At 35.0% G+C, this 24,971-nt stretch overlaps 1 protein-coding gene and 1 non-coding gene across 2 annotated transcripts in view; both read left to right on the top strand.

Annotated features, from left to right (window-relative positions):
* Window positions 1–24,971, top strand: part of ROBO2 (roundabout guidance receptor 2) — a 600,911-nt gene that overhangs the window by 43,595 nt on the left and 532,345 nt on the right. The window contains exon 2 of the mRNA XM_063077978.1: window positions 11,721–12,047. Within this exon, the coding sequence (XP_062934048.1) occupies window positions 11,721–12,047 (327 nt within the window). The remainder of the gene's footprint in view (window positions 1–11,720; window positions 12,048–24,971) is intronic.
* On the top strand, window positions 8,505–8,612 carry LOC134365433 (U6 spliceosomal RNA). The gene has a single exon (XR_010022098.1). It is a non-coding gene; the product is annotated as a U6 spliceosomal RNA (small nuclear RNA).

Here is a 24,971-nt window from a genome sequence, read left to right as displayed (position 1 = left end):
GTAGCCAGATTATATAAATGCCTGCATCATCATTTCAGAATTTACATCTGGGCCAGTTGACCCATGGACCTGATTTCAATATAGGCAATTTAGATAAATATATCAGGCACAAGCAATCTCAATGAAATGGAAGATTCTGCATCTCATTTTTGCCCCCGCAGTCAGTGTATTTTTTCAAATTTGCAGTAAACTTAGAAAATGAGAAACACAGCCAAGTTTTAATATAGTAAGTGATGTTCTGGCACCTTTGACTATAAATCAGTGTCACAAAGACATCGTAGCAGCATGAGTAAAAGCTGTCCAAATAAACGCTGAGCCTTGGCATGGTGGTTTGAAGTTTTGTGCTTCATCATAGGACCCACCAGGCAATTTGCTTAATCCTGGCTGCATCAACTGGACTTAGAGAAGTCCAATTTGTAGTTCAGCTGGCTGAATAAATGGATTTCTACTGGCCAAGGGACTGAGAAGAATTTAGAATACTCCATGAAAGTCTGAGATTTGCCTGGCCAACCTACGTAGTTTGTGAAGAAAAGCTACATCTAGCTGTTCTAAAATCCTTATGTATTTTTCTAGGAATGGAGTGATTAGGGAAAGGAAAGAACATATTTGGAAGGGAGAAACTACGAGAGTGTGGAATAACAAAAGTGAGAAATTGAATTTAGAGAGAGACAGTGAGTGTGGAACTGAGAAGCAGACATAAACCTAGAGAAGAAAGGAATCCACAGGAATCCATGACTGTATAGACATGAAAGGAATCGAAGAGTTAAACCCCACAGCTGGGATTTTGAGCAATAGGGACCTGAAAAAAGATGGAGACGATGTCAGGAAGGAAAAGAGGATGAGGTATGGGACCAGGAGAGAGGTGAGGGATCCATTTTGAGAAATAGAATTTGAGGTGATGACTGAGCATTTAAATGGGCACCTGAACAAAGATCAGAACTTTCCTTAGCTGGAAATACTAGAGATTTGGCTATTGTCATCCTAGTGATAATACCTGACAGACAGAGAGGAAATGAATTCCTTTTCTGTGGAAAGCATTGAAGAGAAGAGCAGAGGTCTGAAACACGTCCATCTCTGGAGGCCTTAACCAATCAAGTCAAAAATGATTAGACTCGATTTAAACGTCTAGTTCAATAGTTTACATACAACTGAAAGATTTTTTTTCCCTCCCACTTAGGATGAAAATTTTTTTAAAAAGTAAGAGGTAACAACATTCCTCTTTAAAAAATGTCAGCAGCAGTATGTGTATCTCTAAACAAATGAAACACAGTTATTTATTGCCCCCTTTGAAAGCTGAATATCTATGTGGAATATTGAGCAAAGATCATTATATTCTCTTTTAGAATTTGTACACTTTTCAGATATTATGTTGATGGGGGAAGGGGGAGAAGGAGAGGGGACAAGGAGGAATTGGTAAAGGGACACGAAAATCAACTACATCATATACTGGTAAATTTTTTAAAAAGTAAAAAAAATAAAATTTGTACACTTTTCACTTTCTTCCAGATTTCCAGTTGATACTTGTTTATAAAATCCAACTTGTCACAGTTTGATGTATTGAATGCTTGACAGTAAAAGCAACTTCCTACTTTTAAAAAACACCTTCCTGTACTAAACTATCATTATTCGTGTCTTTCACTATTGTTCTAAGTCTATACATTTTTATTCCCCCGCCTGTCAGCATTTTCTTTCCTTCCAGCATGATCCAGTATAATTCTGTGCGTTCCACTGCTTTTGCTTTGTGACAAGAAAGCATTGCATTTCGAGGATGGCTGGATGGAGGTTAATTCCATGTCCACATGGTAATAATCTGGGAAGACCCGAGGGTGATCGGTTTCATCTGATCCCTCACATGATAATGCTTCAAAGTAAATGGAGTGAGTGGAAAATAACATTTTTTATAAGTTTTCTAGAAACTGAAGATGTTTTCTAAGAGACTCAAGGAATTGAGTCTCATATATTTTAGTGAAATATAATTCAAGCAGAAAAAGATCATTTTAAAATGTTTTAGCACCCATTTGCTGCTTTTCTCCATTCAGCAGAAAAATAAGCTCCTTTTTCTCTATGCACACAGATTCTTTTAGCTGAAAACTACACTCAGTGTTTCTGTTACAGCAGTGATGTTATCTCGTGGTCATTTTGCTCTGAAACAGAAGACATCTCTTGAAAGGAAATTTAAAGTTTTTTTAAATAACTCACTTTTAAAAGGCATCAATGGATATCTTAACTAAACAAAAAGAATGTAGATCCCCCAAAGAAAAAATATCTTGTATTCCTTATCTACTAAAGCAACTTCAATTTGCAGTACAAGTTTAATTATTTGCATAGCCTTACTACAGATGTCATATCAAAATCACCATTTACCAAATGAAAATGGAAAAGAACATTTTTAAGATATTAACTTAAATTTATATTTATTTATTATTTTAATACAATGTGTAAAGTGAGTACAGAATTCAAACTTAAAAAGTCTTTCATAGGATCCTAAAAATTTGAAAACAGATTTTATTCCAAGCTATTTGTAGCTGATTAAACATGGCCTCTTTTTCAACCTATTTTGTATCACTTATCTTGTCTAAGGTTTTTAGTGGAATAAGCACTTTAATTAGGCTTCTGCATGAAGTAAAAGTGGATTTAGGTGTGTATCCTGCAAATACCTCCACAGAAATGTGATGCTGTCGCCTTCATTCAGTTTGGTCAACTGTGAAAACCCATTCACCCTCAGCGTGATCATCCAAGACAAAGTGATAAGTACGGGTTGTATTCAGCTACCTTTATAAATCTACTTTGCTCCCAAGGTGCAGGCTTCAGAAAAGAATTCCAACATGCCATTGAACAATATAATGAAAACTAAATCTAATATGGCTATTTTCACCATTCAAGAGAAAAATCTTTCATCTTTGGGATCACTATACTCCTCTTTGACTTGAGCTTTTTATAGCAAGTGCTCTAGCCTTATTTTAAAGATACACAGTTCTATAAACTGTAATTTAGAGATTGCAAGGAAAAATATGATGCTTTAAGAGGGAGAAAATGATTTTGTTTTGACCACACCTCGAAACTACTGGTAAGAGTTACTTTTAGATGGTGTTCTAGTAATATTCTTGTTCCTGTCATGCTATTTAATAAGTCATGTTATTTTGCCTTTAACCAATTTCTTTTGCTATCTCTTAATCCTTTTTGAACTTATAATGAAAAAGCAACCATAAAATAGATGCTTCCTCTATATTAATCATGCAGGGGTTTCAAGATTTTGGTGATGAAAAATCTTCAGTGTTGGTATAACCTATTTCAATAAAATAGTTTAGAGGGACCCAAAGACTTATTAAGCATTGATATTTGCTTAAGTTTCAGTGAATATAAGTTACAAATCATTTCTTCAGCTTGCCTAGACAGTCATGCCTGGTACCAAAATCCTGCACAAAAATTCTACACATGCAATAGAAGTTTTCTTTAGCTATAATAAAGCTTATTTGATTACAATAGAACTACCTGTAGCTCCATTGAGAGGATAACAACAGTGATATGTTTATTCATGCATTTATATCGCATATTAATTAAGCACCTAATATTTCCATATTTAGAACATAATATGGTATATTGCAAGGCTGACTAAAGTGCAGAGCTATTAGATCATGAACCCTTCAGGGAAGTGCAGGTGAGGTACGTCATTCAGAATAACCTTCAGTTTTGTAGTTTGGAACAGACAGTAGCAGAAAATCAGAGTACAGAGACAGGCAAAAGCTGTATTTTAAATGACCAACTATTGCCTAAGAGGAACCATATTATAGAATGGTGGTTTATTGACTTTATGAGGTCACAGGAACTTTGAACATAACAATAAAGGTTATACTAATAAAAGGATTATACATTATAATACTAACAATAGTAGCAAACATTTACTGAGTGCTTATGATATGCTAAGCACATGCAAAAATCTCATTCAATCTTCCCAGCAATGTTATTAGGTTAAAACATATTGCTATGTTTTATAGATAAGGAAAGTGTGGAAAGGGTAAGAAAGTTTTCTGAGTTCACACTTATCTGACATTTGAATAAGAGCAATGTCAAGGCAGATAATCTATATTAACTGCCAAAGATGTACCTTATGATTTCTTAAAAAGACACATGCACACATACACACAAAATTTGCTCCTAATTTCTGAGGTACCATTCCTTACCTCCATTTCACAAAAGCCAATCCATGGTTGAAGAACCATACTTTAAAAAGTTTATAGAATAATGAAATGTGATTCACATGTTAGTTGAATATTAATTCAAAGTGAGCAAGCCTAAAACCAGTCATTGTGTGTATCCCTTGGACATGATACAGCAAACGCTTTTGGCAGATGAGAGTTGTAATTTTTTTGATAATGATTTAGCCATAATTATTTTGAGGAACTTTCTGGATTGTACTAGTATTTTCAATTCTGTCTTTTAAAAATCTTCGGCATACTATATAGTAAAATGTGCCTGAAATTTTAATTAAAGTCATTTAATTTAACTTTATAATAAAATATTTCAGGTTAAGGGAATCCCAGGCAAATTAATCAGAAACTAAATATTTACAAAGCTTAACACACATGTGTAAAACGTCAGTGCTGGTGGAAATGGTGCTTTCTAGACACTGACACTGGGGCCTTCAGCATCTACAGTTACTAAGATTAATGCTACTGCTATAGAATTTTCAGAATATATTGTTGCTTAGGAACTAGAGTTTATTTAAGTAGAATGCCATTTTCTGTAGACTTGTTCATAGTCTCCATCAAGTAAATATCGATTGTTTTTAGAAAATTAAACATTATTAAATAATTTATTGGGTTTGGGGATTGTTTCATTACATTACCTTTTGTAAAGCCAAATGCAATTTTAAACCATGTCAAGGTATTATAAATATGATAACAAGAAACTAAATTTCAAAGATGTCTTTCCTAGAATGAGGATTGTTTTTGTCATTGTAAGGCAAATCTGCATAACCCATGAAAACCTCTGATTTGGTGGCAAATCACTCTTTTAAAGAATACCTTCAACCATGTAAGATGTAGCAAATTGATTTGAAATATATTGGATGAATGTCTAGGTTAATACATTAGCTCCTCGCTGACTAGTTGGAAAATGAATTTGTAAAGTAGGAAATTATTTTTTTTTATTTCTCAAGAGGAGAATCACCCCTAAAATTTTTCTGGAAACCTTTCAGATTAGTGGTTTCAAAATTTCTTTCCAATGATATATAGATATTGCCCTGTATCTGCCCCAGGATTCAGTTGCCTCCTGCTAGTGATTCTAACTTGCACAAACCAGTCCTGCATCCTTCCCTGGATGCAGATGCTCCAGACTGTCACCAGTGCCCACCTGCTCAGGCATGGTTAGTGGCTCAGCACCTTGGATGTGGGCAGCTGGGAAATATAATATTTTAAAAAGCAATTAAAATTTACCTTATGAAATCACTGAATGACAGGGGATGTGAACAAAACAGGGAAAAAGCATTTTAACAGTTATAGCAATTCTGTTAACAGTAGATAAGTATAGGCCTGAAATACAATTGCAAAATTCAGAGAAAAAGTTTTATGAATCTGTCCTAGTTACCTTCTCTGAAATAGCAAAGGTAATAAGAATAAGGAAGGAAATATTGAAGATCTTTGATGTAGGTTGTTTATATAATGGATGAACTATTTAACTTTAAGATAACTGCTTATATGTTGCCAGTTGGTATTTGGTTAAAATGATTTATAGAACCATGTATTTATTGGCAACGTGAATAAATTTTATAGAAATTTAAGAATAAATTCCAAATGTTATATAAGCTAATTTTTTTTGAGAAAAGTCTTTTAAATCATTGTTTACTTTTGGAGAGTTCTCTAAGAAGGCATGTTGATACACATTGATTTTGATAGCAGACATTAGAGTCAACCTTTCTAATCTATACTTTTTATTAAAAAGATAAACATTAAAGTGTGTATCCTTAACATTTTGCTTTATGTTCATAAATTTAAATTGCTACCCATTATACTCTTACAGATATGTCCATTAAGATATTGTTGATGTGACAGCCATAAAGATTGTGATTATGTTACAGAACAATGAGTTTGTAGCAATTTACTCTTCCAGTTGCTTCAATTTGGGGATGAAGAAATAGTATCATAAGAAAGTTTAGATAACTTTATTCAGGTCATATCATTAACCATACAAAGGTACAGGGGGAAAAAGCCAAAACAAAACAATAAAACAAACAAAAACAACTAAAATCTAATGTGTTCAGTACTTTCTATTTTAGAATTCCAAAATATGGGTAAGAAGGAGGAGTAATAAAGAAGGAAAAGTTGTGCTGCTGAAAACAGAGCTTGGACCCACAGCTAAGACAACTATGTCCTTCTAGTCTCAGTTTTTGGGAAATAAACTTAAATTCTTTGGTTCTCTATCTTTTTCTTCTCATCTATAAAATGGAGGTTTGGAATAAGAGGATCGCTGGTAGCTCAATCTTCCGTCTGTTGGATCTGGAAAACTAGGTAATAGGGACGCTGCTTGATGCCATATTTTACAACTGGAAACTTTAAGAATCAAGGCTGCCTGCTCTTTGACAAGAAAACTCTTTTATCCTTGTCAATTTCCTTTCATTAACTTTAATTGCAAGATATTGGAAAGCCATGTTTAAATTTTATAGCAAACAGGTAGTATTTCTCGGTCTCAATTTTGCTGTTGTTTCTAATTTAAACTTATTTTTATTAACGTGGCACTACTGTGCTTCCAAAATAAACGAGAATCTTATAAATTTGTTTATGTCACTGGCAAATTAGAAAATTTCCTGAGAGTTTTAGTAGTGTGCAAATTGATGAAACAATTTTTGCGTTTTCTAAATATTGACCTTTTTACTACCTCCTAGCCCATCATAGGACATCTAGGGAAAAAAAAGTTATCTCATAGCCCTTTTCTGCTCCTTCATAAGGTAAGTATGCTGGAATTTATTCATCATGAGGAATTCAAGTATGGAAAAGTTGTAAAGACAGACCTGATGGAGTGATAGAATGGCTCATTAAATTCATTTCATTACAAATTACCTTAGCTCACTAATCAATGAAGACAGCATTTACAGTGGCACTAAGATATGCTTTTTTCAGTGGAGGAAATTTTGAATAGGACTTATTTTGGCAAAAGATAATTCAGTAATAACTTCTATTTTTTTGAAATCTAGTGTAAAACTAGCTAAAATATATTGAGCAGTAAAACATTACTACAAAAATGACCCTCAGAAAAGAGAAATTCATGTTAATGTGATTAGAGTTTTATGGGATAAATTTTGAAAAGAATATTTGTAATGGTTTACAGAAGGGAAAAAAATAAGATAAAGTCAATACCTGCTACCTGTCTTGGTGTTCTATATACGTGATTTCTTTTAATCTTCTAAACTGACTAGTGAGACATTCGTGTTCTGATTTACACCTGGTACAAGGCAAGTGAGTCATAAACATTATCTGGTTAATAACCTGTGTCCTTTATTTCTACCACACTGCCTCCTTCTTACTATGATGTATCAGGCAGCCTTCAGCCTTCAGTGGCACTTTTCATATAGTGGCACTGTACCTCTCAAACTAGGGTAGGGATAATGTCAGGAAGTGTCTCTGGGTCACCTTAAGAATGGGAGTAATCGTAGAAAATCTTCAGGATCAATTGTACTAGGATGATTTTTGAGGAAATATTTTATTAAAACAAACAATTGTTATGAACTAGGACACACTATTACATATATTTCTAAGAAAGAGAAAAAAAGACTGCATAGTAATTTTGCTGGGGGAAGTGTATTTCATACTCTGTTCCTAATTTGCCAAGAATTACTTCTGCCCTCAGAAAAATTCAGAGAAGTTTGAAACACATTGCTTGCCTTCTGGAGGGACTAATAGTTGATAGGACTACCTAGTTTGTGCATGAAAGAAATATAGCTTGGTTCAAAGAAATACTATATTTCAACTGAACAATGAGGCAAGAGCATTTTACTTTGAAATACATGAAATGAAATCAACGATTTTCTTCTAGGTGCTTTATCCTCCTTTATTATATCATGTAATTGAAATCGCTTCCTAAAAACAAAAGTTCAGTGACACTCACTGCAAATGAGTGGTTATTGACTAAATGAAACTAAACTTAACTATATTTATGGATTATGATTTCTAATTAACCTTTACAAAATTTGAAGAACTAATAAATCATTCAACTTTTTAAAAATTAAATATTTTACCAAAATTTATTATACAATCATTGTTTGAGAGTCTCTGAGAAGCAGAAATAACCCATTATGTAATTTGGTTGCTTAGAACATCATTCAAAAATACATCTGCATCCAACTGTTTTGATCTTGCTGTGGAATGCTTATATCTCGCCAGGCCTAAGTTCATGATCTTCTCCTGGTAAACATGCTAAAAATGCAACTTCCCAGACGCCTTTACCAGCTATTTCTGATGCATCCTGTTCACTGTAGAGACTAAAAATCTTCATTCTTAAGAAGTATCCCAGTGCTTGCTTTGGCAGTACATATACTAAAATTGGAATAATACAGAGAAGATTAGCACGGCTGCTAGGCAGGGGATGTCATGCAAATTCGTGAAGTGTTCCATATTTAAAAAAGAAAATTCCAGATGATTCTGATGCAGGGAGTCTGAGACTCACATTTTGAAAAACAAGGAAGATATTTTCTGGTTAAATTATGACTAGTGACATTCATTGATTCATTTTATTGAAATCAACATTAGAAGAGGATTTTGGAATCAGCCTAGAGGTAATGGGCGTTCTTTACTTACTCTTCCATTCATTTTTAAGAAGCCTGGCACATTTTGGATTAAAGGTCTTGAGTTCTAATTCTACCTCTAGTAGCCATTCAGTTTTGCATAAGTCACATGACCTTTTCACAGCTTACTTTCTTGGACAGAAAAATAAATATTTGGATGTTCATCTTTTGGACTCTGAGTAATTTCCATTATCTTTCTTTCTTAATAGCTAATGGGAATTGAATAAAATGTTTTTAATTAAAACTTGACTGATTGCCCAATTAGTAATTGAGATATAAAAAGATGGCAGACTTGATATCAGCCGCAAGCAAATTTAGAATTGTAGGTAATTATTCTGGTACGTTGCTTAGCCTATCTCTTCTTACAGGGGCCCTGGATATTTCTCATTATGTGGGCAATACTAACATTGCTGTCAAAGTAATTTTTTTCATCTGAAATCTGGAGAAGAGAGTTTTGTGTACTTACAAATTTATAAAAGAAATATAAATTTAAAAATGAAGTTAGTAATGGAAAGTGATAATCAGGTATTCTAGAGCAGGGTCGGCGAACTTTTTGTGTAAAAAACTGAATATTAAATATTTTAAGCTTCCTAGGCTGTAAAAGGTCACTTTTTTCCCTTCCCTCTCCTTTGTCCTTCTTTTTCTTCTTTCTCCTCTTCTCTCTCCTCTTCTCCCACCCTTCTTTTCTAACAACACTTTAAAAATATAAAAACACTCTCAGCTCAGGGCTATACCAAAACTGTTTAGGGCACTGATTCTCAAACTTTAGTGTGAGTACACATCCCAGGGGGGCGGTGGGATTCTTGTTAAAATACAGAGTCTGAAATCTTAGGTCTGGGGTTGGGCCCATGATCCTATCTTTCTAATATATATTTTGGGTGATGCTTGTGGTGCTAGTTGGGGACCACACTTAGAATAGCAAAACTCTTAACTGTTTCTTGGCACTTTATGTGTTCAATGGTCCCCTCTCCTGTTTGGTTTTGAATTCCCAGTGAGTTCTGCTGACAACTCAGTTTTGTTTTTTGACCAAATAATGGAGGTGTCTTGACAGTAAAGTAGAATGCCCAGTACTTTAGTGCACTGTGCTTCATAATTGTAAAGGCTCTGGGAAATCGATGAACACTATGCCACCCCTCTCCCCACTACTCACTACCCCCCACACAAAAATACCCATTTTTACACACAATCTCAAAGAATTCATGGACCTACAGAAGGTTTATCCATTGGATCCATCTTTAGGGCCACTGCTGTAGTTGTGTAATGTCTAAATGTAAGGGAGCTCAGAATTAATTCTCATACTTTTAATCATGTCTTGAAATTTAGATTGTAGCTATTTTTTGTATATCTGTCTTTCTGTCTCTCTTATCTATCCATCCATCCATCTGTATCTATTTACCTACCTACCTCTCTATATCTATCTATCTATCTATCTATCTATCTATCTATCTATCTATCTATCTATCTATCTATCTATCTATCTATGTAGCTGGCTGGTGAGAACTTCAAGTTCATTTTATGCACTAATTAGTTATTGCAGGCCTGCTAATTACACTTAAAACCTAAAATTATAAGTAAAGAAAATAACCAAACTTGTTAGCAGTGAACACAAATTGTTACACACTTTGTATTAAACTTGTTCACAGTGCCTTTTTACCCATTACTTTAAAAAAATTTTTATTGAGATACAATTCATATTCCACAAAATTTACCTGTTTAAAGTGTACAATATAATAGTTTTTATTATATTTACAGTGTTGTGACATCATGGTGAATTTTAGACTATTTTCATCACCCCCTGAAGAAATCCCATTCCCATTAGCAGTAACTCCCCCATCCCCCTTATTCCCCTTACTTCCATCCCCCAGGCCTAGGCAACCACTAATCTACTTTCTGTCTCGATGGGTTTTCCTATTCTGGACATTTCATGTAAATGGAATCATACAATATATAGTCTTCTGTGACTAGCTTCTTTTGCTACGTTTTCAAGGTTCACACATGTTGCAGTGTGTATCAATACTTCATTCCTTTCTATTAATGAATAATATCCCATTATATTGATATGATGCATTTTATTTATCCATCCATCATTAGCATTTATTTTATTTATCAATTCATCATCATCCATTTAGTTGATGGATATTTGAGTTGTTCATGGTATTCTTTCAGTCTGAATGCCTTTCTTCATCAGTTGACATATTTTCATTCTTTATAGTTCAATTTAAATGCCACCTTTCTGGGGAGAGGCCTCTTATTATGTTAAAGATAGAGTTAACTTTTTTTTTTTTTTTGCATTTCTTCTACCTCTATGCAACACTTATTTCATTTTCACATAGTAATTTATACTTGAGTTCCTTAGTCAGAAACACTTGGGTTCAAATCCTGCCTCTACTGCTCAGTTCATCTACATTCCTGGGCAATTAATGTTATTTCCTAAGCTGCTTCCTCCTCTGTTACATTGAAATAATAATATTTGTGCATAATTTGCAGGTCTCATTTTGTGTTAAAGTCTGATGACACAGTGCCAGCACAGTAAATGGTATCTATGAGTGTCTTCTAAGCACTTTCCCACTGGTCTTTCTTCCCCAGTAGATAGCAAACACTTTGAGGACAAAGTGTCTTTTTCATCTTAGTACCCATCCAACATGTTGGTCCCAAAATAAAATCTCTTGCTGTCTTTTACTTTTGCTTGGCATGATTCATAGAACATGTTAAACCTAACTTATTGAAATTAATAAGATATTAATTTATCCCTATATTACAAAGGCATTGGGATGACTTATGAGCTGCATAGAGACCAAAAGAAGGAAGCATAAATAGAATAATAGTATTCAGTTATTCAATTGAAGAAGTGAAGAATTTAATTTCACCATTTTGAACCTAAATGAAACAGAAGGCATAGATAAGGAAGCGTTAAAGCCTGTCTTCATTCTGTCATGCTTTGTAGGATCTCGTCTTCGCCAGGAAGACTTTCCCCCGCGGATTGTGGAGCATCCTTCGGATGTTATCGTCTCTAAGGGAGAGCCCACCACTCTGAACTGTAAGGCAGAGGGCCGGCCGACGCCCACCATTGAATGGTACAAGGATGGTGAGCGGGTGGAGACCGACAAGGACGACCCCCGGTCCCACAGGATGCTTCTGCCCAGCGGATCCTTATTCTTCTTGCGTATCGTGCACGGGCGCAGAAGTAAACCTGATGAAGGAAGCTACGTTTGTGTCGCAAGGAACTATCTCGGTGAAGCAGTGAGTCGAAATGCATCTCTGGAAGTGGCATGTAAGTGACCATAATGAACCTCGTATACACGTTTATTTTTGTTTATTTTTAATTAACTTTGATTTGTTCCCATAGATGTTTAATATCTAAGCATGCTGAATCAACACACTCTGCATAATTTTACTTTGCCTTCTCCAAAGAAATCCGGTCAAAATAATGTCGAGCTAGGTGTTGCAACAAATTTCTTTATATTAAATCAATGTGGAGGTTATTTTATTATATTAAAGCAAGGTTACAATGATGTCAAATTTGAATTATTAATGAGAGATATAATCAAGTTTTAAAGTTGGCTATGTTAAAATGAAAAGTTTATGTGTAAAGTACCATCACATATAAGACACAAATTCAAAATTGTACCTATTACTGTTACCTATTTATGTATAAGTAACTATTTTATAAATATAAATATATATATATACACACATATATATTTACTTCTAAATCTAACTTTTATTAGGCAACTTTAAAATGAACATGTTCTCTTCTTATGTAGGTTATATTAACTCTTTTACTTGCAGGCTGAATTCAGGAATCATTACCCTAGGCATGGTAGGGAAAATATAGCAACAACAACAGCAATTATATCTTATTCATTTATTTTGTATAAAACTCAGCAGAGAAGAGATCTGCTTTCTGTGTGGACAGAATGTTCATATATAGAAGGATTTCCAATTTCTTCTCAATATTGGTAATCATCAATAGCTAAGGACTTGCCCTGCCTTTGGCATATTTTATATATTTATTTATTCGTCAGATAGTCCAAATAGCAGTGGGAAATCGGGATATCAATGCTTCGCATCTATTTGAACGTAGATTCCATAACTTCATAGATAATTTTCATGAGCAAATTTTTAAAAATGATACATATGTTTTCTGGTTTATAGGTGACGGTTTGGGGTCATAATTTAAACAATACTGTACAATTTTGATATTATCTATTTTAAGGAAAGATTATATCTAGAATAAATTGTAAATAGATGGCAAACAATTTTTAGGTGGCTAAAAAATGTTTGTACTCTTTGACTTTCTAGTTGTAAAGTAGGTCTTTATGCAGAAGAGAACTGAAGAAAGTCAGGATGTATGAATCTGATTTATGTAGCTGACAGGGGAGTGCTTCATAGCTCAGGATCTCATGTCTTCAGTGATACTTGATAATTAAAATCACGTGCTACATGATATTGTACTAGATTACAAAACTCGTGTATTTGTATATTGAGATTCTCAACAAATATATCATTGTCTTTACACATGAAAACATCTTTTAGTAAATAAAATCATATAGCTACTAATTCAGCTATCGTGATTAAAGCTTTTGTTCTCAAATATCTAGTCTTCTGATTTATAGTTTCTGTCAGGAAACTTGGAACCCACTGAAGCTTGAAATTTGTATCTCCAATAGGAAAAGACTAGAAGTATCCTAAGACCCTTTTTTTTTTTTTTTTTTTGTGGAGTATCTTAAGGTAAGAGCTTCAGAACCTTCACTAGCAATGTCGTTTTGCAGTGAACACCAGGTACTTTCATATTAATAAAATACTACCAAAAATTAATTTAAATGGTACTTAAATTCAGTTTAGTGAAATTTAAAATATGTACTCAAAAGCTCAAGAATGCAAATATTTCTAACTCTTCCATCTTTATTTTGAAATGTCTTATTTCTGGAACTTTTCAAACACATTGAAATATGTTAATGCCAAATCCTATTGATTTTTCCTCCATTAGATCTTTTTATAGTAAATATGACAGGAATTATTCTCCCATTTTGTAGGAAAAGAAAATGAAGCCCATGATGGTTAAGTGGCCAACATTCAGAAATTAAGTTAAAGGGGAATCCAAAGCCAGATCCTCAATCTTTTAATTTTTAATTTTAGGAAATTGTGCCATATTTGAAGAAACACTCTAAATGAAATCTGGCCTATTTTACATAAATGATAATTAAGCATTGTCAATTTTTCACAGTTTTTAAATTTTATCTACTTAGTAGCAAATAACTAATTATTTAAATCCTTAATGAATTTTACTTCTCAAAATTGAAGTTTATCTAATTGGTCAGACATTTTATTGTTGTGCAATTATAAACTTATTATTTTTTTCTGAGCCTTAACTTTGTTAAAATTGCTCCCAGCACACATGCATCTTTTATTTTTATTTCATTTACAAAGGTTGCTGTCTTTTCTAATTGCATCATTAATAATGAATCAAACTGTTTTAGGAGGAAAATTTTCAACCATGATTTTATTTCATGTAATGTGACAGTAGAGTTTTTTATTTTGAAATAAATGAGCTTTAAGAAATGCTTGAATTACTTATGACTTAGAGAGGAAGACAAGAAGGCTTCCAAATTAGATTTAGCTAGTGAATAAAATTCTCCCTTTTAATGCTGTGTCAACAGTTCATGCCATTTGAGGCAATACAAGATCACATATTCATTGGTATGTTGCTTATCTCTTCCCATTAGCTCACCAGTCTTTTCTTTTTCCGTATGGATTGCAGAAAACCTATTCATATTGAAATTTGTTTCAGAGCATTGTTATTTTTCAATACCTGTTGATAACTAAGGTGTATTTTTATAAAATGATGAGGAACAGCTGAAGATTATATAACCATTTGGCCTTCATGTTTTAGAACACTCAACATTAATAGCTCAGTCATGGTGCTTCCACCTCATCTATTAACAAAAAGTAGACTCTACTGAAAGAGGTGTTGGGCAGTAGGAATGAAGAAGATGCCTTCCAGTCAATTCTCAAAGAGCTCTCAAGAGTGTTGTGATGACAAACATGTAAATAAATAATTATAATAATAAATAAACAAACAACAAAGTCTATCATAGAGGCATATAAAAGGTACTATAGGAACCCAGAGGGGAGGAGATTTAATTCTTCTTAGATAGACGAGTTGAAGAAAGGATTCTGAGGGGATACATGACTGAGCTCTGATTTGAAGGTCAGGTGAGAATGTTTCAGATGGAAATTAAAGTGAAATTTTACCCTGGTAGAAAGAATGGAAGCCTAAAAGAGCACTGTGTATTTGGAAAACTGCAGATAGGGTGATGTGAGGTTGGTGGGTGGAAGTTGGAAAGGGAGGCATGTGCTGCATTGTAAAATCTAGACTTTTTTTGTTATGTGAAAGGAGAGTCTTTGAAAGAGAATTGAAGATTGTGTTAAAGAGAGGATGACTGAAGTCCCAGAGGAGTTGAGGGTGTGAAATAATTCAGAACAAAAAGTTGATTTTTAGATTCTAAACTGAGAATAGCAGTGAAGATTGAAAGGAGGAAATGTTTTGAAACATATTTAGGATTTATTAATCATATCACTTTATGGTCAATTTGTGGGGATAAAGGCTGATTTCCAGATTTTTTCTTTTTTTTTTTTTTTTTTTGCTGAATGTTTGGTTATATAGTGCTACCATCCTTAGGGATAAGGGGGTACAGGAGAGATAACTGTAGTGTGTATGGTCAGCTTTGGCTGTACAGTTTGGCATACCAATGAAATATCCTGGTAAAAATATCTCTTGTTGCACTAAAAACAGAACTTCTGGAATTGAGAGGAGAGGTCTTTCCAAGGTAGAGGCTGAGGCCATGGGAATAGATAGACATAGAGGTGATTGCCCAAGCAGGCTGTGGGCAGGGTGCAGTTGCTAAGGTCTGAGACCATTCCCACTGCTTGGAACAGCAATATTTAATGGTGAGCAAGGAAAGAATTGCCCATGGAAGAAGTTCAGGCTGAGAAGAAGTATCAGAGATAGGATACGGGCAGAGAAGTGACAAGAAAAAACAAAGAAATACTTTTAAGAAAGAAAAAATGGTTGGCACAGTGCGAATGCTACATGGTTGTCCAATAAATAGCAGCTGTGGGCTGTAGTGATGGGGGAAGAGCCCAGCTGCTGAAGAATGAGTGGGAGGTGGAGGTGGAGTCCGAGTGGCAGACGCTGCCCGTTCCTTCAAGAATGTAGCTCTGGATGGGGCTGGGGGTATCTCAGCCTCTGCACTCCTTCCATTTGGGATTGGATAATTCTTTTTAAAAAAGTTTAATTAAAAAACTTTTTATTTTTATTGGAACATAGTTGATTGTACATATCTGTGGGGTACAGCAGTGAATATCAATATCTGCATGCCATATGTCATGTTCAAATCAGGTTAATTAGTATATTCAACATTACACAATGTAATCAATTTTCATGGCCCTTTACCAATTCTTCTCTTACCCTCCTCATTCTCCCCTTCCCCCCTCTGGTAATCTCAGTTCTGTTTGTTCTCTTCCTTTGGTTCAGTGTACTATTGTGATTGGTGTTCCTTCCTTCCTTCCTTCCTTCCTGTCCGTCCTTCCTTCCTTTCTCTCTTTCGTTCTTTTTTATTTTTTTTAGCTCCCACTTACAAGTGAGGACGTGCAGTATTTCTCTGTCTGAGCCTGGTTTATTTCATGTAACATAATTTTCTCTAAATTCATCCATGTTCCTTCAAATGGCAGTATTTCATTCTTTCTTATGGCATGCTAATAATCCACTGTGTAAATATAACACATTTTCCTTATGTAGTCAACTGATGATGGACATTTAGGTTGGTTCTAACTCATGACTACTGTAAATAGAGCTGCAAGCAACATGGGAGTACAGGTATCTCTCTGACATGATGATTTCCGTTCCTTTGGGTATATACCCAGCAGTGGGACTGCTGGATCGTATGGTAGTTCTATCAGTAGTTGTCTGAGGAACCTATTGTGGGAGGCTCCTGCTCTGCACTGTGGGATGTTTAGAAACACGTTTGGCCTTTGCTCACAAGATTCCGATAGGACCCCCCACCCAACCCCAATTGTGAAAACCAAAAATGTCGACAGACATTCCAAAATGTCCCCCAGGAGGCAAAGTCAACTGAGAACCACTGATCTAGGTGTATCTAAGTGGTCCAGTTTATGGATAAGTATAAAACAAACTTGTTATGATTTTTATTGTAAAATGATTATTGGTTAAAAAAAAATGTGGAAAATGTTTGACTCTCTTAGCTTTACCTTGGTCTTCATTTTAATTTCAAATATCTTGGAGCTGCTGTAATATAAAATGTGAAATTTTATTGATAACCATCTGTCTTGACTGTTTGTATGGAAGTGAGCATATTCTTTACCATACCATATTTTTTCTCTTTTTTGTTTTCCTTTAGTACATTCTTCAGCTTTATATGATGGAACAATACAATGAAGGAAAAAAATTCAGGACTAATCATTGCAATGGAGATATGAATCACTTGCCTCATATTTGCTTTTTAAAAATTTTCCTTGGTTCAGAAGAAAAAAATAATCTAGAAAGTACTTTTCAAGACACTTCAACTCAAGATAGGTCTTTCAGCAAAGAGTGATTTTTTAAAAATAGTCTGAAAATAGAATTGCAGGGTGCACAAGCAAGGGACCTGGCACTCAAGAAGTTAGTACATAGTTTTCCCATGGGAACCCAAAGAGAGCCGTGGTGTCTCTGGTGCAGATAGGTTTTCAGTTCTGAACACTAGTGCTCGCCTATAAGAATCAGGGAGCACAGGGGTCCTCACACAGATTGCAGCTGCCTGTGATGCAGCCTGAGTCAGCGACAGCCTCAAGAGATAGCAGCTGTAGCCCCAGGTGGTAAATATATGACAGCAGCTTGGTCTATCGACTAGGGTAAGAAGGGGTTCTGGCCTAAATGAAAATTCATGAAAAATTAATAAAGTCCCCAGATTATTTTTTCTGTTTCCTTTTCCCAGCACTATGCCAGTGTAGAGAGGGGGATTAAATGAGGTGCTGAACACTTTAGTGGCAAGAAGGTTGTGGTTCAAAGGTTAGGGGTCACATAGAAACTGATATTTTTTTCCCCTTTTCTTCTAAAGTAAAGCACAAGAACTTTTCAGATTAGCTGTGAATTACCTTCACTTTGATAAACAAAATGGGTTAAAGTTCAAAAGTTGGTATTTGTTACAACTGTAAAAGAGATGTGATTCATAATTCAATTGGGGGACTAGAAGTAGATTGAATTCCGTGACTGCAGGGTGATTTCTTTTTTTTTTTTCTTTTCTTTTTCTTTCTTTCTTTCTTTCTTTCTTTCTTTTTTTTTTTTTGTCTTCATATATCAAGACTCATGCTGCAAGAAAAGGTCTTGCATTATTTATAGGTCACAGATTGCTAGAATAGGAAAGCTGTGGAACACTATACAAACATAATGACCCTGTTTGCTTTAAATCCAAAACTAAATTGATGGCTTATTGGTATAAGGAAGAGATGGTTACAGCAGTAGACTGATTTTAGTGTGAGAGGGCACAGGTGGCATTAAAAATGAGCATAACTTACATAGTTTCCTTGATATCTTCTAGTTAATAAAAATGTAAAACTGTTATTTCCTATTCTATTTTGGCTGTAAATGAATCTTATCCAGGCAAAATAGTTTTATACTCCATAAAAACAAAGATAAATTAGATTGCAAAAAGGCTAAGCCATGGAGAGCTTTAAGAAAATTGTTTTATTGAGATATAGTTACCACATCACTCATTTCAAGTATTTAATTCAGTGTTTTTTAGTATGTTCATGGAGTTATGTAGTGAATACCACAATCCAATTTAGTGTATTTTCTTCATTCCTAAAAGAAACCCTATACCCATTAGCAGCCAATTCCCATTTTTTCTGAACTCTACTGCACCAACTCTAAATAAATACTCATCTACTTTCTGTCTATATGCATTTGCCTGTTTTGGAATTAGATATAATGGAATCATACAATATATGGTCTGTTGTGACTACTTTCTTTCCCTTAGTGTTATTAAAGGATCATCTTTGTTGCAGCATGTATCAATACCTCATTCCTTTTTGTTGCTGAATGATACTGATATACCGTGTTTTTTTATTCATTTATCAGCTGACAGACATGTAGATTATTTCCACTTCTTGTTTATTATAAGTAATGCTGCTATGAACATTTTTGTACAACTTTTCTCATGGACATATGATTTCATTTGGGTATTCTCTTGGGTATACACCTAACAGTAGAATTGCTGAGTCATATGGTAACTTAGTTTAATTTTTTAAGGAATTTATATGTAATTTTTAAGTGTAGATTAAATGATGTTTATTAGGCCATTGAATTAACTATATCCAACTCCCCTCTTATTATAAAGCATAGTCATGAAACATTTCTAGTATTTGATAAACATTGTTAAATGGATTGTTATGTCAGACTTCCATGATTTAAAATAAGATTTGATTAATTAAAAATATAAGGTAATTAACTATATGAGTATATTGAATGGCTACAAAGTTTCTGTTTTTTCTTTGACCTAGTCATTTAATCCAAGTAGGTATAAATTTATAGAATAAACCTTTGAGTATCTTCTACTAGACTATTTTAACTTGGGATAATCTTGCTATTTGAGAGCCTCCAGAACAGTCCTCCACTCTACCAAATGAGCTGTTGAAGGAATCACTAATCTTGCTATTGGAGTCTTCACTTTATTATTTGTCCTAGTTTTACTTGTACTAGAAATAGTCAATTTTCTGTCTTCTTGGGAGTTTGACATCTCACCTTTCCTGAGAATAACTGACATTACTTTTCCTGTTCCTAGATTACTTTTCCTTCCAAATATCTTAAGGTTTATATTCCTCTACTTGGGAGTTTCAGAATAAGAAATTAATGGGTGATTATAATAGAAGTCAGTTAAGTAAGTCTAGGAATGAGAAAACAGACTACTATCATCATTCCATTTCTTTCTTAAAACAAATAAACATACAAATGTATCCTCTTAAAATGTAAGAGGCAATGAGTTGGACTGAAACTGATATTTCAAGATTTTGACCAAAAAGAATATGGGACCAACTGTCCTTTTCATTTTCTTTTATTTGTGTTTCTACAAATGTCAGGAGAGATTTCAGATTTTTTTTTTGGTGGTGATGATTAGGGGGTGGGGGAGGATACACAAACAACTGAAAAGCACTCATAGCTCAAGGTTCTTTGCACATCAATGTGAATGTGTTATGTCCGATGTTTTGTGTGTGCCTTTTAATTTGCGATACTCTCTGCCAGGTACTTTTGCATACAGGTCTGCTCCTTTGATCTTCACAAATAAAGGTGTGAAATTTCTACATATGGGAACATGTCTGAACTTATGACCTATTTAAATATGTATAGTGTCGTATTTTGATATCAGGTTTCTTCTGTTGGCTGAACTAACTGTATCCAAGCCCTCTCTCAATATAAGTCTCAAGTTGCCATTCACTGACAATTAGCCTGAATTAACACTGATTCCACGGAAAGCATATAAATTAAGTGAAATCTTGATGTCTTCTACTTTTCAAAAGTTTATTCCTATAAATGTTATACTTCTGAATATGATCCTGAGCTCTGCAATTATATAAATCTTAACCATAGAATGACAGGGGAAATATTCATAGTGATACTAAGTGATAAAAAGACAAAATATGTTGAGGTCTGCTCTAGTTTTCTACACCAGAAACCTTTTTTAGGTAAAGTTAAGGAAAAGATATTCAGGGTTTTCGTGGGTTTTCCTGCTATAAAACTTCAATTTATTAGATTTCGATTAGTGCATAGATGCAAGTTGATTTTACTGAAAATGTGTATAGGTTGACACTAAGGAAATGTAATTTTATGCAGCAACTTGTATGTTTTTCTTTCAAGATTCATGTTTCAGCCAAATGACAGGTCTCCACTTTTCTCTAGATTGGATTTGTTTCTGATAATTATAATACACATCTTTTAATTCTGAAGCAGCCCTCACAAGCTTTCTATAATTACTCCCAGTAGGGCGAACTTTTTTTGTGCAGGAGTCAGTATACATGGTAAGCTCTTTACAGAAGTGCAGCAGTAAAAGCAATAGGTGAAGTTTTGTTTAACTCTGGAAATTTTTTCTGCGTAGAATTTGTGACACTCTGTGGCTTAACTGCTAAGGAATGAGATTCAGTCACAGTGTTGACATATTCTCTCCACTATATACCATTGGAATTGGTTATTACTCTTAGATTTTCAAAAGCAAAAACATCCTCAACCACTCATTTCCTAATTATGAGACATTCATACATTTTTGTCAATTAGGGGATATTAATACATTTTTGTCAATGTTTCATAAGAAACACCCTATGAAAGCAATATTGGGTCCCAGCTTGCAGTGGCTTCTGTAAATTCTCTCAGGTTTCTTAGCACTTCCCACCTGGGGCTACTCAGACACAAGTAGTACAGTTTCTCTGTCTGTCTTAATCTGTTCAGGCTGCTATAACAAAATACCATAAACTGAATGGCTTTTAAACAGCAAACATTTATTTCTCACAGTTCTGGAGGCTGAAGTTTTGAGATTAGGGTGTCTCAAGACTTCATGACTGGATTTTGGTGAGGTCCTGCTTCCTGGTTTATAGATGGCACTTTCTAACTGTGTCCCCTCATGATGGAAGGGCATTAATCCCAATCAGGAGGGCTCCTCCTCATGACCTAATTACCTTCCAAAGACTCACCTCCTAATAGCTTCTCCTTGGTGGTTAGGATTTTAACTTATTTATTTTGGGGGACACAAACATTCTGATCATAGCTCTGGACCTTGGAGAGAATTTGAGCAAGGGTTGTAAGAGAGGCAGGTGCTTCAATGGCATGGCACACAGATAATACAGGCCCAGACCCTATTGAATCCCAACTGGTTTTTTGTGTGTTTGTTTATTTTGCCCCCCCCCTTTTTTTTTTGCCCCTGGAAAGTCTATCACTGAAAATAGCCCTTAGTAACTTATTCGCTAGTTAGTCTGAGTCCATTATACAATTGACCCTCAAAAGGCCAGAAAGTAGGGATGTCAGTCTGCATTACAGGTAGCAAGAAAAGTCTAATTGGCTGCGCCATCAGCTCATTGAGTAGCATTAAAAGTAGGGCCTGGAAATTGAGCTTAAATTCACACCCAAGCAGAGAACAGGCTCTACTTTATCACCTGTTATTTCTTTCTGAGAATCAGCCCATTTCTCAGTTATATAAGTACTTCTTAGTATTTATAAAGGGAATCTTTTTTTTTTTTTTGTAGTTTTCTAACATTTAAGTCTGTACTGAGATTTTTTTTTTTTAATTTTTTTTGTCTTTTTTGTGACCGGTAAGGGGATCGCAACCCTTGGCTTGGTGTCGTCCGCACCATGCTCAGCCAGTGAGCACACCGGCCGTTCCTATATAGGATCCGAACCCGCGGCAGGAGCGGCGCTCTGCTCCCAGCACCGCACCCTCCCGAGTGCGCCACGGGGCCGGCCCTGTACTGAGATTTTGAAACAAGCTTTACAACATCACTAGTGATCAGGCAAATGCAAATTAAAACCACATTGAGATACCACCTCACCCCAGTTAGACTGACTATAATCAAAAAGATGGTGAATAACAAATTCTGGTGAGGGTGTGGAGAGAAGGGAACACTTCTACACTGTTGATGTGACTGTAAATTAGTACAACCACTATGGAAAACTTTATGGAGTTTTCTCAAACAGCTACAGATAGATCTTCCATAAGATCCAGCTATCCCTCTCCTGGGTATATACCCAGAGGAATGGAAATCATCATGTTGAAGGGATACCTGCACTCCCTTGTTCATTGAAGCTTTGTTTACAATAGCCAAAATGTGGAACCAACCTAAATGTCCATTGATAGATGATTAGATAAACTGTAGAATATATACACCATGGAATACTACTCTGCCATAAAAAAGCATGAAATTCTCCCATTTGCAACAACATGGATGAGCTTGGAGAAACTTATGTTGAGTGAAATACGCAAAACATACTGCATGTATTCACTCATGTGAGGGAGCTAAGAGAGAAAGAAGGTAGGAAAGAAAGCCCACAGTACTGCGTTGGTCTTACAGAGGGAGGGAACATGCCTTGGGCTACAAAGTGGAGTGTGGGGGAAAGGGGGAGGGGGAGGGAGGTTGGGGGATAATTGTGTAGGGGACACGTGGTACAAAAGTAATCTCTGGTAATGGGTGTGCTGCCAGTAGGAATCTGGCCCACACATCATGGGCAGGAAGGGGGACAATTAGTTTTGTATCTCATGAATACTCATAGCAAAAAAAAGAGAAAACATATATATATATGTGTGTATGTATGTATGTATATAAATGGAAATGTAATGTAACTATTTCTTTCCATAACATAACCATTTTATACAAATTCACCTGCCTCATTTTCTTCTTTTTCTGCTTGTTCATATTGAATGAGGACATCCAATGTTTTTCTTTAAATCAATTTCAAAGTCTTTACTGAGTTTCCTAGTTGTTAGGAGTAAAAAGGAACTTAAGAGGTCTGTGCGCTTGATGGTACTTGTTTTGTAGGTGAGGAGACTGGGCAGCTTCGTTAAGTGACAGCTAACATTCCACTCTGATGTGGGATGAGGGCCTTCAGCAGGACATGCCGTAGAAGTTAAAAATGCTTCTGGATGAACATGGATGAAAGATGGTCTTAGAAAACTGGAAAAGAGTATAAAAGCGAGGTACTGAGGTTGTGGTTGTCCAGGTTCAGAAGGAAAAGAATAGATTAATTTCATTGGAGAATGTATGCAGGGGAGAAGAGGGAGATAATTTAAATAGGGAGGTGGAGATTGGTAATGACTAAGTGAATTATGGGGCTTGTACTTTATCCTAGAAGACTAAGGGAGCCCCTTTTGATTGGGCTTGCTATTTGAAAGTGAGGTATAAAAGGAGATATATTACACCCAGTCTGAGGTGTATTGGAGCTGGAAGAGTATGCAGGGAAGAGACCCACTACAAGTAAAGACAAGATGAGAGTTAAATTAAGTTGATTAATTAAATTGATATCAGAAAAAGGAGGACATGGCATTTCAAAGGAGAATTAATAGGATTTTAAAAAACTGAATTGTACTTCAAGGGAAGATATAAATTTAGTTTGCTATATTTATGTACAATACCTTCCAGCAGCTAGGTTCTCTTCTAGGCATTGAATTAATACAGAACAAGAGTTGTGCAGTGGGTAGAGTTTCAGTTTTGCACAATGAAAAAGTTCTAGAGATCTGCCGTACAACAATGTGAGTATACTTAACACTACTGAACACTTAAAATTGGTTAAGATGGTGAATTTTGTTATGTGTGGGGTTTTTTACAATTAAAAAAACAAAAACAAAACCAAGGCATGGTTCATGCCATCAGAGAGTGTTCAGTAGGGTGGTATGGAATGTGGTAACTGCAAGTGAGCAAGCCAGAGCTGCTGTGCTATGGGATACAGAGGGAAAACAGGGTGATTCCGAAAAGAGACCCGTGCAACAGGTGAGATGCTTTCTCTAGGCGGAAAATGATTAACAATAGTCATTGGTGCTTGCTAAGTGCCAGGCTTTTTTCCAAGTGTTTTAAACCCATGGTTTATTCAGTTCTCAAAACAACCCTAAGATCTGGGTACTATTATTTTCTCTCTATTATATGTGAGGCATAAAAAGTTAATTTTCCAATTTTTACATGGAAAGGAGAGTTGGGTTTCGAACTTAGGCAGCCTATCTGTTGCGTCTGCTTTCTTAATAGTGCGCTAAATGTCCTCACTGATTAACGTAAAGAGACAAAGAAAGCTATTTGACACTTAGAAGCAATCATTAGCTTTTGGCTTTAGGTATTTTATCCAGAAATAAGTATCCAATTGTATATATTCAGTGATGATGCTGGTCTAGATGAAGTCTAAATCATTGTTTTTAGACTACCATTTAGACCACCATTCCATGAGTCATACATGGGCTATTAAAGGAAAGAAAAAACAGCAAGAGTAATCTGTCCTATTTTTTTCATTTAGTTATATATTGACATTTGAGAGCTCATTAGTTTATTCGAGTAATTTGATTTTCTCCATACAGTTCCTAGTTGTCAAATATCAGTATTAGGAAAATTCATCACTTTCAGATCTTATTGACATGTTTGCAGGCCAAAGCAGCTTGGAAATTAAGAATCCAATTTATAA

This window comes from Cynocephalus volans, chromosome 1 (assembly GCF_027409185.1).
Source record: "Cynocephalus volans isolate mCynVol1 chromosome 1, mCynVol1.pri, whole genome shotgun sequence".
Lineage (NCBI taxonomy): Eukaryota > Metazoa > Chordata > Mammalia > Dermoptera > Cynocephalidae > Cynocephalus > Cynocephalus volans.
Note: the sequence above shows the minus strand (reverse complement) of the source record. Positions and strands in the feature narration are given on the sequence as shown.